The sequence below is a fragment of the Pan paniscus genome, chromosome 22 (genome assembly GCF_029289425.2).
Source record: "Pan paniscus chromosome 22, NHGRI_mPanPan1-v2.0_pri, whole genome shotgun sequence".
Taxonomy (NCBI): domain Eukaryota; kingdom Metazoa; phylum Chordata; class Mammalia; order Primates; family Hominidae; genus Pan; species Pan paniscus.
This window is the reverse complement of record NC_073271.2, coordinates 40,292,718-40,306,668: the sequence shown is the minus strand read 5'-3', so window position 1 is coordinate 40,306,668 and position 13,951 is coordinate 40,292,718. Positions and strand designations below refer to the sequence as shown.

The 13,951-nt window shown below is 64.0% G+C and overlaps 1 protein-coding gene across 1 annotated transcript; it reads right to left on the bottom strand.

Annotated features, from left to right (window-relative positions):
* Nucleotides 1–101: 101 nt before the first annotated feature.
* Nucleotides 102–13,306, bottom strand: AIRE (autoimmune regulator). Its single transcript, XM_008977557.5, has 14 exons — nt 12,791–13,306; nt 12,183–12,357; nt 11,781–11,936; nt 11,323–11,397; nt 10,456–10,569; nt 9,110–9,255; nt 8,843–8,923; nt 7,700–7,815; nt 6,517–6,616; nt 5,745–5,927; nt 5,010–5,131; nt 4,331–4,433; nt 2,382–2,444; nt 102–1,090 (listed from the first exon to the last, which is right to left on the bottom strand). The coding sequence occupies exons 1-14, from the start codon at nt 12,920–12,922 to the stop codon at nt 1,019–1,021; spliced, it is 1,638 nt and encodes a 545-aa protein (XP_008975805.4). The 5' UTR covers nt 12,923–13,306; the 3' UTR covers nt 102–1,018.
* Nucleotides 13,307–13,951: the final 645 nt, after the last annotated feature.

Here is a 13,951-nt window from a genome sequence, read left to right as displayed (position 1 = left end):
GGGAGGCTGGAACCCTCATGCAGTGTTGGTGGGGATGTGAAATGGTGTAGCTGCTGTGGAAAACAGGATGGCAGTTCTTCAAAAAATTAAAAATATAATTACCATGTGATCCAGCGATTTTACTCAAAGACTTACACAGATATTTGCACACACATATTCATAGCAGCATTATTCACAACAGCCAAAAGGTGGAAGCACCCAGGTGTCTGCTGAGGAAAGCATAGATGAACACAATGCGGTCCATCCATGTGCTGGAATATTACTCAGCCTTAAAAAAGGAAGCAGATTTCGGCACATGCTACAACATGGATGAACCTTGGGGCCACCATGCTGAGTAAAATAAGACAGACACAAAAGGACAGATACTGTGTGATTCCACTTCCATGAGGTCCCTGGAGAAGTCATAGAGACAGAAAGTAGAGTGGAGGGTGCCAGGGGTTGGGAGGGGAATGGGGAGTGAGTGTTTCATGGGGCCAGAGTTTCCATTCAGGAAGCTGGAACAGCTCTGCAGATGGTGGTGGCAATGGTTACATGAGATGTGAATGCCACTGAACTGAAAAGTGGTCGAGATGATAAATTTATGTTATGTGTTTTTTTTGTTTGTTTTTTTTTTGAGACGGAGTCTCACTCTTGCCGACCAGACTGGAGTGCAGTGGCGCAATCTCAGCTCACTGCAACCTCCACCTCCCGAGTTCAAGTGATTCTCATGCCTCAGGCTCCTGCATAGCTGGGATTACAGGCGCACACCACCATGCCCGGCTAATTTTTATATTTTTAGTAGGTCACCAGGCAAGGAGAGGCTCCCGGGGACTTCCAGAGTAGAGAAGTGGGGCAGGGTTTAATTTCCAGGCACATGATGGCTGGTGTCCCCAGAAACACAGAGCTGTTTACAGCCGAGCACTGACAAGAGGTGGCGCTGTCCCCTTCTTGATCCCAGCCGGCCGGCTTCCAGGGCTGAGGAAGGAGGTGTCCTTCTCGGCACTCTCCCATCAGAGCTGCATGTCCCGGCCATCTGGGGTCAGGAGGGGAAGGGGGCCACCGGACGGGCCATGCTCTGGATGGCCCACTGCAGGATGCCGTCGAAGGTGTGCTGCGGGACAGAGTGACGGTGAGAACCTCCAGGTGCGCCCCCGCCGCGGCCACAGAATCGTGGCCGTCGTTACAAGAAGTCACCATCCAACCTTCCCTCTAAGTCAAAGGTGGGGAAACTGAGGCCCGAGGCCCCATGGCACAGGCCAGTCTGGGGAGGACCCTGTCCTGTGCACTTCACCGTATTCCATCAAAGGTGGGGAAACTGAGGCCCAAGGTCCCCATGGCACAGGCCAGACCGAGGACCCTGTCCTGTGTACTTCACCACATCCCATAAGCCCAGGGCACATCCCCATGGCAGTTCATAGCAGTTCTGCCTCCTCGGGTGGCTCCTTCGGGGTGGGGGGGTCGGGGCCAGCTGCTTATTCTGCTCAGGAGCCTGATGCTCCCACAGGATGGGGCCACGGGCCCCACGATGCCAGCAGAATAAGACCGCCACCCGGGAGAGGCTGTGAGCCCGTCGCTCATTTCTCCAGCTATACCCGGGGACCCCATCCAGAGGGGCAGCTCCATTACCCAGCGCTGGGTCCCCTGGCCCACTCTCAGGCCCTGGGGCTCTGCAGACACCTGCAGTCAGGGTTTGTGGGGCACGGCCACTGCACAGGGCAGAACCCCTGCCCCATGGTCAGCTGGGACCCGCAGGTGCCACATCAGACACTGAGGAGAACCCGTGGAGGCTGGAGGAGCTTATCCGCTTGGCAAAAACAGACAGAGCCCTTAAAAGTCACCTTTTCCCCGCAGATTCTACCTGCCCATCTTAGCGTAGAGAGGCCTGAGTTGGGAGGGGCAAGCAAATCTTAGAGGGACGGGGTCTGGGACCCCCCCACTCCCACACCCCACCCTCCCTGGGAAAGTGGATCTTGAGCCTGGTGCTCGAGCCTCTGCCTGCCAGGGTGCAGGCCCTCAGGGGAGGGGCCGTGTGGGGGCTCTTGTTGGGGAGGGGCTGGGGGCGCTCAGCAGCACTGGGCTCCTGCAGGGGAAGGGGCCACGGGGACTCCTGCAGGGGGGCTGGGAGGGTCCTGTAGGGGGGTGCCAGGGGCTCAGCAGCACTGGGCTCCCGCAGGGGGAGGGGCCGGGGGGGCTCCTGCGAGGGGGCTAGGGGGGCTCCTGTGGGGGGTGCCAGGTGCTCAGCGGCACTGGGGCTCCTGGTGGGTGGAGCAGGGACAGCCTGAGTTTCCACGGCTCAAGAGCAGTGGGGGCTGGCAGTCCTCCCCCAGAGTGGGGAGCCTGGGTGCCGGCTGAGGCAGGGGATGGGGAGTGGAGGAGCACCAGGAGGCCAGGGGAGGCGTTACCTCGCTCAGAAGGGACTCTAGGTCATCCCTGTGCAGAGTGGGCTCGTGACTGGCAGTGTCATCCTGGAACCCAGTAAAGAGAAGAGGTCAGCCCAACTCCCACAGCCCTGGTGGGGACACAGAGGCTGCAGGGCCTAGGGGCCGCGGGGGTGTTTCCCCCACACTGAGATGGGAATTCTTACACCCAGCTCCATTGGGGGTGGGGGCACAGGGCTGCGTGGGCACGATGGGGCTGGGGCTGCCTCCCCAGGGTCCTGCCCACTGCCCACGGCCAGCTGCCCACGGCCCCCAGACAGCCTCCACACTGTGTGGCCTCCTGGGGAAAACGAGGGAGCTCAGGGAACCAGCAAGGAGTCCCACTCTGAGAGGGGAAGTCTGAGGCCCAGAGAGGAAAGTGCCTGGTCCATGCCACCCCTGCCCCCGACAAGCACCACCAGGGCCAGCCCACACTATAGGTGAGCGACCAGAGTGGGAGAAGGTCCCCAGGCAGGCACCCCCAGCAGAGAGGAGACCATATTACATTGAACCCTGTGGAATTGCCCATTTGTGGCCCCAAACAGCCACATCCCAGCTCCTCCACTCGGGTGAACACTGGTGCTGCGAGGCCCGGCAGCCCTGCGTGGCTGAGGGAGGGGCTGCCCGGTCTGGAGGGGAAAGCCCCTGGATGCTCCCTGGTCCTAAGGATGCTCCCAGGGGGTGGGAGACCTGCTCAGGACGGGGTCTGGGGCCACGTCCAACCACCCTGGAGGAAGGGGGCAGGCTGAGGGCGGAGGCCAAGGCCAGCCAGAACTTTTCCTCTGACATGGCGTTACATTTCACATCACGATGACAACAAAGAGGTCTCTGCTGTTCAGAGACAGAACCCAGGAGGTTAATGACGAGGTACCCGCTGCGGGAGCAGTTGCAGGAAAGCTGCCTGGGGTTAGGGAGGGGCATCTGCGTATATGCCTGGCTGGGCCCCTGACTCCAGGTGGGTGGTGTGAGGAGGGAGGCTTCTAGAAGGAAGGGGACAGTGACAGCTGTGGGCCACGCCACTGTTCCACAAAAGCCCCAAGGGCAGGGCTGGGTCTGAGGCTTGTGCCATGCCAGGCCAAAGCCTGCATGCCGGGGAAGCCTGTCACCTGCCCGGGGAGTACCACGCTGGGGTAGGCTGTCACCCTCCTGGGGAGTACCACGCCGGGGTGGCCTGTCACCCACACGGTGTGTACGGGGCGGAGGCACAGCTGGGAAAGAGCATGGGCCAGTGGAGCAGGGGGGACGTGTCATCACCCCAGGATCCCTAAAGGCTCCTCGGTGGCCAGGATGTGCTCAGGAGGCCTCTGCTGGGGACGGTCAGGGTAAGAGGCCACCCCCCCGGAGGCTCCTGCAGCAGCGACTCGGGCCTCCCCCACACCCAGCTCCAGGGCAAGCCCAGCCGCCCCAGCAGTCAGGGGTCTCCGCGCCACCCAGGTCCTCTCTGACCCCAGAGCAGGAGGACAGGAAGAGCTACTGGCTGGACCCGGGGTCACTTTGCCTCTCTGAGAGGGCTCTGGCCACACAGTGGGGTGGATCCTGGCCCCAGGGAGGGCTGGGGGTGAGACAACCTGGAGGGGTCAGACGGGGTGGGGGTTTGCTCCTGCAGGCCTGGCGCTCCCGCTCTCCCTTCACCCCACCAGGGAGCCCTGGCAGGACTCTCAGGCTCATGCTGTGAGGCAGCCACACAGCCAACTGTGATGTCAGTCACCAACCCTCGGGGGGAGCTTCCTTTTTAACTATATTTAAGTTGCCAAAAAGAATTGGTTTAAAGGGAAAATATTTTCTACAGATAATGAGCACATGGTCAGTGCGTATGGTGCAAACCCTCGAAGCTGGCACCCAGGGTCTGCCCTGAGATGTGCTCCCCCAATACCAACCCACGGGGTTCCCCACCCCCAGCACCGGCATGCATGGAGGGTCCCTGCGGCACTGACCTTGGCAGGCCCAGGGGCCAGGCGGGCGGGGCTGGGGGCCAGCACCCCCTCCACAGGGGCCGGGGTCACGTCTCCTGAGCAGGATCTGCAGCGCAGGCCCGTCCTGCAGCAGAGGATGAGGGGCTGCCAGGCCTGGGGGGGAGCAGGAGTGCCACCTCCGGGGTATGGGGTGTGGGGTGTGGGCGTGGGTGGTGAGTGGGGGATGGGGTGTGGGGTGTGAGGAAGGGGTGTGGGTGTGGGTGGAGAGTGGGAGTGGTGGGTTTGGGTGGGTTTGGGTTGGGTGTAGGGTGTGGGGTGGGTGTAGGGTGTGGGTGGGAGTGTGGGGTGTGGGGTGGGGTGTGGCTGTGGAGTGTGGTGAGGTGCAGGGTATGAGGTGGGGAGTAGGGTGTGGGTGGGTGTGTGGTGGAGTGTGGCTGTGGAGTGTAGGGTGTGGGTGCAGGGTGGGGGTGCGGGGTGGGGTGCAGGGCATGGGTGTGGGGTGGGGTGCAGGGCTTGGGTGTGGGGTGGGGTGCAGGGTGTGGGTGGGAGTGTGGGGTGTGGGGTGGGGTGTGGGATGGAGTATGGGTGTAGGGTGTGGGTGGGGTGTGGTTGCGGGCTGTATGATGTGGGTGGGGAGTGTGGGGTGGGGTGTAGGGTGTGGGTGTGGGTTCAGGCCTCCACGCCGACCACGCTCACTCACCCGGGCCGGGAGGTGCCGGCTGGGAAGTGGCAGCGCCAGTGGAAGGCGGCGGCGCAGTGAGTACACCGCAGCACGTCCGTGCCGTCTCCGCACACCCCGCAACGCGCACCGGGAGCCAGGTTCTGTGGGAGGCAACAGCGCGGGGTGACGCGAGGGGCCGGGGGAAATGTAGCTGAACCCGAACCCGAGCCCTGTGCGCTCTCCCCTGGGACCACCCAGGGCTGGAGGGCGGGTCTAGGCGCAAGTGAGGAGCCTCATGGTGCCACGCAGGCTGCAGGACAGCGGGACCAGTCCCATCCCCAGGAGGCAGGGGCGACCCAAGCACCCTCAGGCTGCTGCCTGCAAGCCTGGCGCCTGCACCTCTCTCCTGCTTGGCGGGCCTGGCCTCCTTTGGGGCTGAGTGCGGGAGTCTCCTGAAAGGCGGTGCCCACAGGGGTGCAGGGAAGGGAATTGAGGCAGGGAGGGGAGGGCTCCCACGTGTGCTGGGACATATCCCCCTTCATTGTCCTGCCTTGTGGGGGGAGCAGTAATGCCCAGGGCCAGGAGCTGGAGTGGAGGTCTAGGAGTGTCCCCTTCCCCCCGCAGCCCCCCACGCTCCCCGCACAGCCTCAGGCCCTGTGCCTCCCAGAGCCTTTCTCGCCTGGCCTCCCTCTCCTCCTGTTTCAGGTGAATTCATCCGCCCCGTAGGTCCTGGGCTCCTTGAAGAGCCCACCCTGACCCCCACTCCCCGCTCACCTGCTGACCCTCAGGACCCACACACAGTAGGGGGTGCAGGGCCGAGGAGTCCAGCCCTGGCAGCGGGGCTGCAGAAGGCGGGGCCGGCAGGTGCTTGTAGACAAGAGTCGTGTCCATGCCGGCTAGGGGTTCCCCAGGTGGACCTCTTACCTCCTCTCCCGCCGACCTAAGCCCCGGGGGGAGCTGGAACCCAAGGGTCAGCATCAGAGGGGCAGCGGGCACCTGCCCGGCACCACCCAGGAGTCAGTGACTGCTGGGACCCTGAAACCCAGGGCAGCAGGGTGGGGGCAGAGGCCTGGCATGGTGGGGACGGAGGGCCGGCATGGTGGAAGGCGTCCACACTGAGTGGGAAAGGCTGTGGCACTTCCTGGCTCTGTGGTCCTCCCTCCTCCCCCATCTACACACGGGGGGCCCCCTGGCCCTCAGGGCTGTCAGAGGGAACACTGGGTCTGTGCACAGTAGACCTACTATCCTCACAGCAGCAGAACAAGGAACACATCTTCCGGGGCTGTTATCAATGCTCATAGTGCCCCCCGGGTGGACCCGCAGCCAGGAGAGCTGGGTTTAGGCCCATAGGAAGCATGATGGGGACTCCACTGCAGGAGACCACAAGGACCGGGCTTGGGCATGGGGGACATAGTGCTATGGCTGGGGCAGGCCTGTCCCACAGGACTCCAGGGGACAGACGGACAGGAGGGGTGGCCCAGCCTAGGAGGGGGCGTGGCCATGTGGACAGGAGGGGTGGCCCGGCTAGGAGGGGGCGTGGCCATACCGGGGTCTCCACGGGTGGCTCCTGGGGCTGGGGCTCCTCTGCCCGGGGCTGCACCTCCTGGACTGTTGCCTGCAGGCAGCTGGAGCACCTCCAGGTCCCACTGCTCGTGTGTCCACCAGTCAGAGACATGCAGAACAAGACAGCGGGTGACAGATCCCCAAACCCACGGGTGGAGCTCCAGGGCTCCGACCATGTCTTTTCACAGAGGGGGAACCGAGGCACAGCAGAGAGATGGGCAGAGACACAGGAAGGGAGAGCCCAGCAGGGGGACATTTACCCTTCGTGGGGTGGCCCTGGCCAGCGTGATCAGGGTCCCCTTGGCGTGCTCTCTGATGAACCCCAGGAATCCCCAACACCTGTGAGCCCCGGTGGCTTTGCCTGCCTCTCAGGGCTGGGCCCTGCCGGGGGCCTCCCTAAGCTGACCCACCTGTTAAGGGGAATGGCACCCAGCAGAATGGGAGGTGATCAAGGGCAGGAAGAGACGGCAAGGAGGAACGGCTTCAGGAGCCGAGCAGTGACCCCCACTGTGCCCCTTATTCTAGTGATGAGGCTGAGAGGGGGCCTGGTGACGGCCACTCAGGGGCTGGGGCAGAGCCTCGCCTGAACGTGGGTCCCCACTCCACCCAGAGCTCTTCCTCCCACAGACTGCCACGTCCTGTGGGGTTGGAATGGGGGCAGGGCTCGGTGGGCCGTGGGGAAGGAGCACCAGGATGTGAACGCAGAGGAGGCCTCCCGCCCCCACTAAGCCCGGCGTCCTGTGCATTGGTGGACAAACTCCCACCTGCCCTGGGGGGCACAGCTCTGTGGCCTCTGTGCTCCCCAGCCCTGTCTGGAATGGGACTCTGGGGTGGGGCTTGGGGGTGGGGGCCAGCTACCCATGGGGGCGTGGGCTGCAGCTTGGGATGAGCTTAGACAGGGTGGCATCTTCGCCCTGGGCCTCTGTTCTGCTTTGCTGCCCTCAGGGGCCCAGCTGTCCAGGCTGGGCAGCAGGTGTGGCCAGACCGGGAGGCAGGTGGCAGGGTGGGAAAACCCCAGGCCCCGGCCCCACGGCCCAGTGACCTGACTCAGAACCCCCTTCCATCTTGGATGGGAGAGGCTTGGGGTGGCTTCCCTTCAGGGTCAGTGGGTGGAGGCGGCCATGAACCGGGGTGGCCTGGTTGCGCTGGCAGAGGTGCAGGCTCACCTGGGGATCTCCCGGAGCGGAGGGGACAGGCAGGCCAGGTGGAAGGCCCGAGGGCAGCCGTCACAGCAGATGAGCTCCCCGCCGTCCCGACACACGGCACACTCGTCCTCGTTCTTCTGGCACAGGCAAGAGACGCCCATGCAGACTGGGCTGGGGTGCAGCACCCTCCTGAGAGCCACCTCCTTCCCAAAACGGCTCCCCCAGCAGCATCTCTGGGTACCTGAACTCCCCAGTCTCTGCCCTGCTCCCATGCTGCCAGGGCCTGAAATTCCGCCCTGACCACCTGTTCCCCATCCATCTGGTCTCCAACAGACACCCCCCGGGGCCATCCCTATTGGGAAGAAAACCCAGTTTCTTGCAGGCTGCTGCGTTCCAGGGGCCCCGGAACTGTACGCCAACCACACGAACCCTTCCTCACAGGGCAGTGGGGCCAGGCCCAGGGAGGTCTCTCCCGACCTCAGCGCCTGCTGAATCCTCCACCTGCAGCCCCCACCGTCCTTGTGCCCTGCCTGGATGGTGCCTGCTGTGCCTTCAGGGGTCTCCCAGGTACCACCTCCTCCAGAATCCCCCCAGACAGCCAGGCTAGGCTGGTCCTGCACGGCAATGACCTCACTCATTCTAACAATCCCCCAGATGCCCACCAGCCCGGGTGCTCCTGCAGGGCAGGACTGGGTCCTGTCACTCCTAAGGGCCAGGGCCCCACAGAGCCCCTGGTGCCAAGTGGTCAAGATCTGTAACCCACCACGGCAGGCACCCCCCCACACTGCTTCTACCCCATTAAGAAACCATGCTGGGGACGAAAGATGAGCTTGGCATTCCCAGTGGATCCTTGACCTCCTGGCTATAGCAGGGGTGCCCGGCCCACCCACGGGCCCAGCTGAGAGCAGCGGGTACGGCCTGGACCAAATGCCACGCTTTTAAGAGCCTGAGAAGACCTCACTTTCTCTGACTCATTTAAACTATTACCATTGCGTATTATCAGGAAAAAAATACTGTCTATTAAAGAAAAAGAGCTGTACCCTGTGGGTAGGGGCTCAGGCCCCGGTGCTCATCCCTGAGTGCCCAGGTAAAGGCAGAGGCAGCAGGACCCACCCGAGGGGAGCAAGGGCAGACAGGGGCCTCTCCTGTGGTCTAGGGCATTACCTGGTGGAGCTGGAGGTCACTGGGGAGGGCCAGAGGGGCGGGAACCCTGCCCTGCTGGCCCAGCCTAGCCTCACCTCCACCCTGCAAGGAAGAGGGGCGTCAGCAATGGGGGCAGCCTCAGCAGCGAGGGTGCACATGGCTGTGGCACCAGGCGTCTCTCGGCAGCAGCCCCCAGCCCCCAGCAGAGCCACTCCCCCAGAGGCAACGCTGTTCCTGGGGCGGGGGTGCATCAAGAGCTGGGCACCCCAGGGACAGTCAGGTGCTTACGGGGGCAGCGCCCTGGGCTCCCTTGGCTCGAACCAGAGGCTTCGGGCCACTGCTGCTGCGGGCCTTGTTCTTCCCACTGCCGGGGTCTTCGAACTTGCTGGGAGTGTAGAACTCCCCACCAACCTGGATGCACTTCTTGGAGCCCCCTGGGAGGAGATGCCAGCTGGTCCTGGCTCACCCGCCCAGCAGGACCTGCCTTGGCAGTCGTGTAGGCCCCGGGCTGGGGTCTAGCAGAGACAGGTGGAGTTCCCACAGCCTGCATTCCTCCAGCCCGCCCCCACCCCAGTCGAGTCTGGGGCCCGGGGATTGTCCTGGATCTACACCAGGGTGTTCAACAGCGTCCCCCGAAGTTCACGTCCACCCAGAACCTCAGAGTGTGACCTTACTTGAAATCAGGGTCTTTGTAGATGTGATTAGTTAAGATGAGGTCACACTGGACCATAAGTTCAATGACTGGTGTCCTTATAAAGAGGACACGTGGGAGACAGCTGTGAGACCACAGAAGTAGAGGCTGGAGCGGTGGGGTCCTGAGCCCAGGAACAAGGGGCACAGGGGTACCCCCATAATGACCAGCAGCTGGGAGACACAAGGAAGGATTCTTCCCTGGAGCCTCCAGAGGGAGTGTGGCCCCGAGACACCTTGATGTTGGCATTTCTGTCATTTCAAGCCTCCCAGTTTGTGCCAATTTGATCCAACAGCCTTAGGAAGTAACACAGTGGGCCTTGGGACCATCCAGAGGTGCAAGACCAGGGCCCTGGCTGTGCTTGGTGTTCCCAGCCCATGTCCAGCACTGAGGAGACACCGTGTCAGGGACTTGAGATGGAATGCCCCAATGGCACGGTGGGTCTGCCACCAGCGGCCCTGCTGTGCCCTGGTCAGATGGCACTGGTGATTGCATGGGGTCAGCGGCTGGCCAGGGAATGGCGGGCGAGGACGCTGCAGGCTGGCCAGGGTATGGGGGGCAAGGACGCTATGCTACAGGCTGTCCTGGTTGAAGAATGCCGATACCCTGGAGGGTCTCAGCAGCACAGGCAGAACTTTCTAAGGATGCAACCCCATGGCCGAGGAGGGCCCATGCACATGGATGGAGGTGACTGGGGAGTGCTGCACATCCCAGGTGGGGATGTGGGCCTGGACCGCTGGCCTTGCAGAAGGTCCCCCGACAGGGAGACTTCGGTGCTCACCCTCCTCCTCCAAAGTCAGCAGAACCACAGGCAGAAACTCTGGCTACCTGAGCAACAGCCCGGTCTGCTGTGGGACCACCAGGATGCAAAGGGGCGTGGTCCTCCTTCCATCTTGGAGCCTGGGTCTCCCCATCAGCCCCATCTCCCCACCACAGCGTCTACCTGACTCAAACACCTGCTGGATGAGAATCCCCTCCACGGCCCCTCGGGCTCCTGGGACGTCCCCGGAGGACACGGCCACAGCTCTCTGGACTGAAGCTGACATGGTCTGAATCCCTGGGAAAGGGAACACCCATTGGGGTCACCCGTGGGGAAGACTGTTCCCAAGCACATACTCTATGCCAGAAGCAGGCAGCACTGGGCTGCAGAGCCCTTTCCTTCCAGCCAGGGCAGGCCGAGGAGGGGACCCAGCCCTGCCATGTGCAGACAGCCCACAGGTAAGTGCAGAGACATGAGAATGTGTGTGTTCGTGTGTGCACCCATGTGTGCGTGTGCCGGGGCGTGGCAGTGTCAGCAGAGCTGGCACAATGGATAGGAAGGCATGACCAATGACCAGCCCCACCCCCCCATGACATGGGCCCTGTATTGTGCCGGGAGGGACACAGAGTTCCTAGGCTCTGCCCTCAGGGAGATAGGGGGTCTCTGGAGTCCAGTGCCCTGGGAAGGAAGGAGAAGGGGACAGGAAGGGTTCAGCCTGCATGCAGCTGGGGGCCAGGGATGATTTTCTGGAGGAAGCCATGTCTGGGCTGGTCCTGAAGGATAGGGAGTGGATGGGCAGACAAGGAGCCTGAGAAGGGGTCCCCAGAACCAGGGTGCAGTGGGGGCAGGGGCGACCGGCAAGATCATGCTTAGACCCAAGGTGTCCCCTTCCTGGGCCTGGTGGTGCAGCTTAGGCCCCTGGAATGACACACCAGGCCAGCACATCCCCAGCCCCTAGGACAGGGTCTCGGAGGGCAGGCCCTGCTCTGACCCCTGCCCCCTTGCCCCTGGCCAGGGAGAAGGGAGGCGCTCCCACTGCGCCCCGCTCACCGTTCCCGAGCGGAAGGCGCTGCTGCTCTGCGCTGCTCTCCGGCTTCTTGGGGGGCTTGGCCTTCAGTTGAGAGCCTGAATGGGGGAGCTGGGGGCAGCCTGGCCTCCCCTCTCAGTGGGGGTGAGTGCCGGTGGGCAGGGGCCCGCGGTGGGAGGGCGTGGAGGGGGCGGTCCAGTGCTGGGTAGTCCCTTTGCCGGGCTCTGGTTTCTCATCAGTAAAAGGGAAATGAGACCTGCCCGCCTACTTCACCAGCTCCGGGGAGCTCAGCCTTCGGGCAGGAGGGAGCTGAGAGGCTGGTCCAGTGTGTGGGTCTAGTACCCAGAGGAGACCCCCACAGCCCCAGGCAGGCTGGCCCCACACCCAGTGGGTGGGAGCCCGGGTGGGGAGGGGGCGTGGGCTCCCGGGGAAGCCCGGGAAGACTGGAGACCCCGGCTGGCTTCCCCTGCAGGGAGGGTACCTGGGCTGGCGGTGCCCCTTGGAGTCAGGGCTGCTGGCGCGGCAGCTCGAGCCTCTTCTGAGGCCTTCCTCTTGGTGGGGAGTCTGGGTGGCGGTACCAAAGCCTTGGGGACGGCCGGGGGCTTCCTCCCCTTCCGGGGCTGGCTGAGGTCCACATCTGCAGCTCAGGGGCAGGAGCAGGGTCCCAACCTCAGGGTTTTCTCCAGGGGGAGGGTGGGCCCCAGAACTGGACACCTTGGCCAGACGGGTGAGGCCTGGCCCCTTTGCCTCTTAGGATCCAAGACGGTCCTGGAACATCACCCACGGGCTCCTCAAACACCACTCCAGTTCCAGTCCAGCAGAGCTGAGCAGGTGACAGCAGCTGCCCCAGGCCCCCAGCATGGCTGAGTCCACCAGGACCCACCTTTGGGGAAGCTGTCCAGGATGGGCTGCAGCCGGCCATAGCGCTCCAGGTTGTAGTCCTTGAACAGCACCCTCCAGAAGTCCAGGATGGCTGTGGAGCCCTGGGTCAGCAGCCAGGACAGGAGGGCGTGGAAGGCCTGGGGGCAGCCCTCCTTTTCCTTCAGATGAAGCGTCTCCTGCAGTGGGGTGGCATGAGGGTCCCTGCCATGGTCCCCCACACCCTGCGGCCTGCCCATCTCCATCATGACTAGAGGGTGGAGCTCCCAGGCAGAGGCGCTGGCGACCTGGACAGCTCCACGCCCATCTCCTCGGCTTGTGGTGGAGTCAGGTGGGGGTGTAGGGGTGTTGAGGGTGGGGCTGGGGGAACCTGGAGGCCATTCCCTTGGCTTGGGGGTGAGGTGTGGGGACGGCTGGGGGAAGGGGACCAACTTCTAACTTGTCATCAGGGACGCCCCTGGCTCCTTGTGGGGAGGGAGTTGGGGAAGGCTGGAGGGGCTTGGGGATCTGGAGGGGCGGGGAGGCATGGGGCGGGGTCCTCCTGGAACTTCCCCGGGGACTATCCCTGGCTCACAGGGCCTGGGGGCAGCGGGGGGCGGGTGGGGAGCCCACCTGGAACTTGTCCTCGGGGACCACGTCGTGGTCGGCCAGCGCGTGCAGCAGTGGGAAGGCGCTGTCCACGGCCATCGCGATCTCCGTGCGGTGCAGCCTCAGAAGCCGGCGTAGCGCCGCGTCCGCCGCCATGGGGTGGGCGCGGGGACCCGGGGCTGGGGCGGACGCGGTGGGTCCCGGGACACTGGCAGCCCCTCGCTTGGCCTCGGGTCCTGGCGGGGCTGTGGGGCCTCCGCGCCGGCTGTGCGCCCGCCCGTCTCCCCGGTCTGCGAGCCACGCGCGCCGCTGTTATACCCCCGCGACCACGCAAAGAGCAAAGGCCGCTCCGCCCCGGCGCCCAATCAGGGCCAGGGCCTCCCGCGGGGACACTTCCCTGTGATGGAGGCGCTGCTGTCCCTCCCTCGCTCTCGGGAAGTCTCCGGGCCTGGCCTGACTCACCCACCAGGGCAGCTGCCTTGGGGGCTGGGGACAGAGACTCGCTCTGTGCGGGACTCAGAGAACTCTCAATTCCGAATGTGGCCCTGTCCTGCCTCGGCGAGGGCCCTGCTCGAATGGGGCAAAGCCGAGACAGGTGCCCTCGGCGGGGAGGCTCGGGTCTCAGGGCCCTGGCAGGGGCTGCCCAGGGTGCACTGGCCCCTCCCAGTGGCCGGCAAGAGCCTCCATGGAGGCTGGATCGGGGTGGTGTTCCTGGGGGACCTCCACACAAGCTGAGAGCCCCTACTCAGGGGCCCGCCTGGGGCTGTGGGAGGAGCCGGATGGAGGCTCAGTCTGATGGAGGAGACGGTACGGCAGCCTGGGCGTTGCCGGGGAGCCTCCTGACCTCACCGTCTTAGGCTGGCTGTGTGACGCCAGGCAAGTCCTTTCCTTCTCTGAGCCTCGGTTCCCTCATCTTTAAAAGGGGCACACTCGCCTGGGGATTGAGGCTCGCATTGACCCCCTCCTTCCTTCCTCCAGGTGCTTTAGAAGGAAGGCGGCCAGCCCCACAACGGGGGTCCTGAGTGTGGCCCGGAGTGAGAGCTCCCAAAGGGTCTTCCTAGGACCAGTGACAGAGGCTGAGGGATGCTGTGGCCTGGACAGGAGCTTCCGGGGGCATCTGGGAAGGTGTCCTGGAGGGGAGCTGCAGTGGACAGGAGCCGAGGGTCCCAGGTGGACGTGAGTGGG

Excerpts from the sequence above, each read along its gene's own strand:
- AIRE (XM_008977557.5), bottom strand. The coding sequence starts at position 12,922 with ATGGCGGCGGACGCGGCGCTACGCCGGCTTCTGAGGCTGCACCGCACG. Across the intron at positions 11,398-11,780 it reads AAGGGGCACCGCCAGCCCAG|GCTCTCAACTGAAGGCCAAG; the intron begins GTACCCTCCCTG and ends TCCCCCATTCAG. Across the intron at positions 8,924-9,109 it reads GAGCCCAGGGCGCTGCCCCC|GGTGGAGGTGAGGCTAGGCT; the intron begins GTAAGCACCTGA and ends TCTTCCTTGCAG.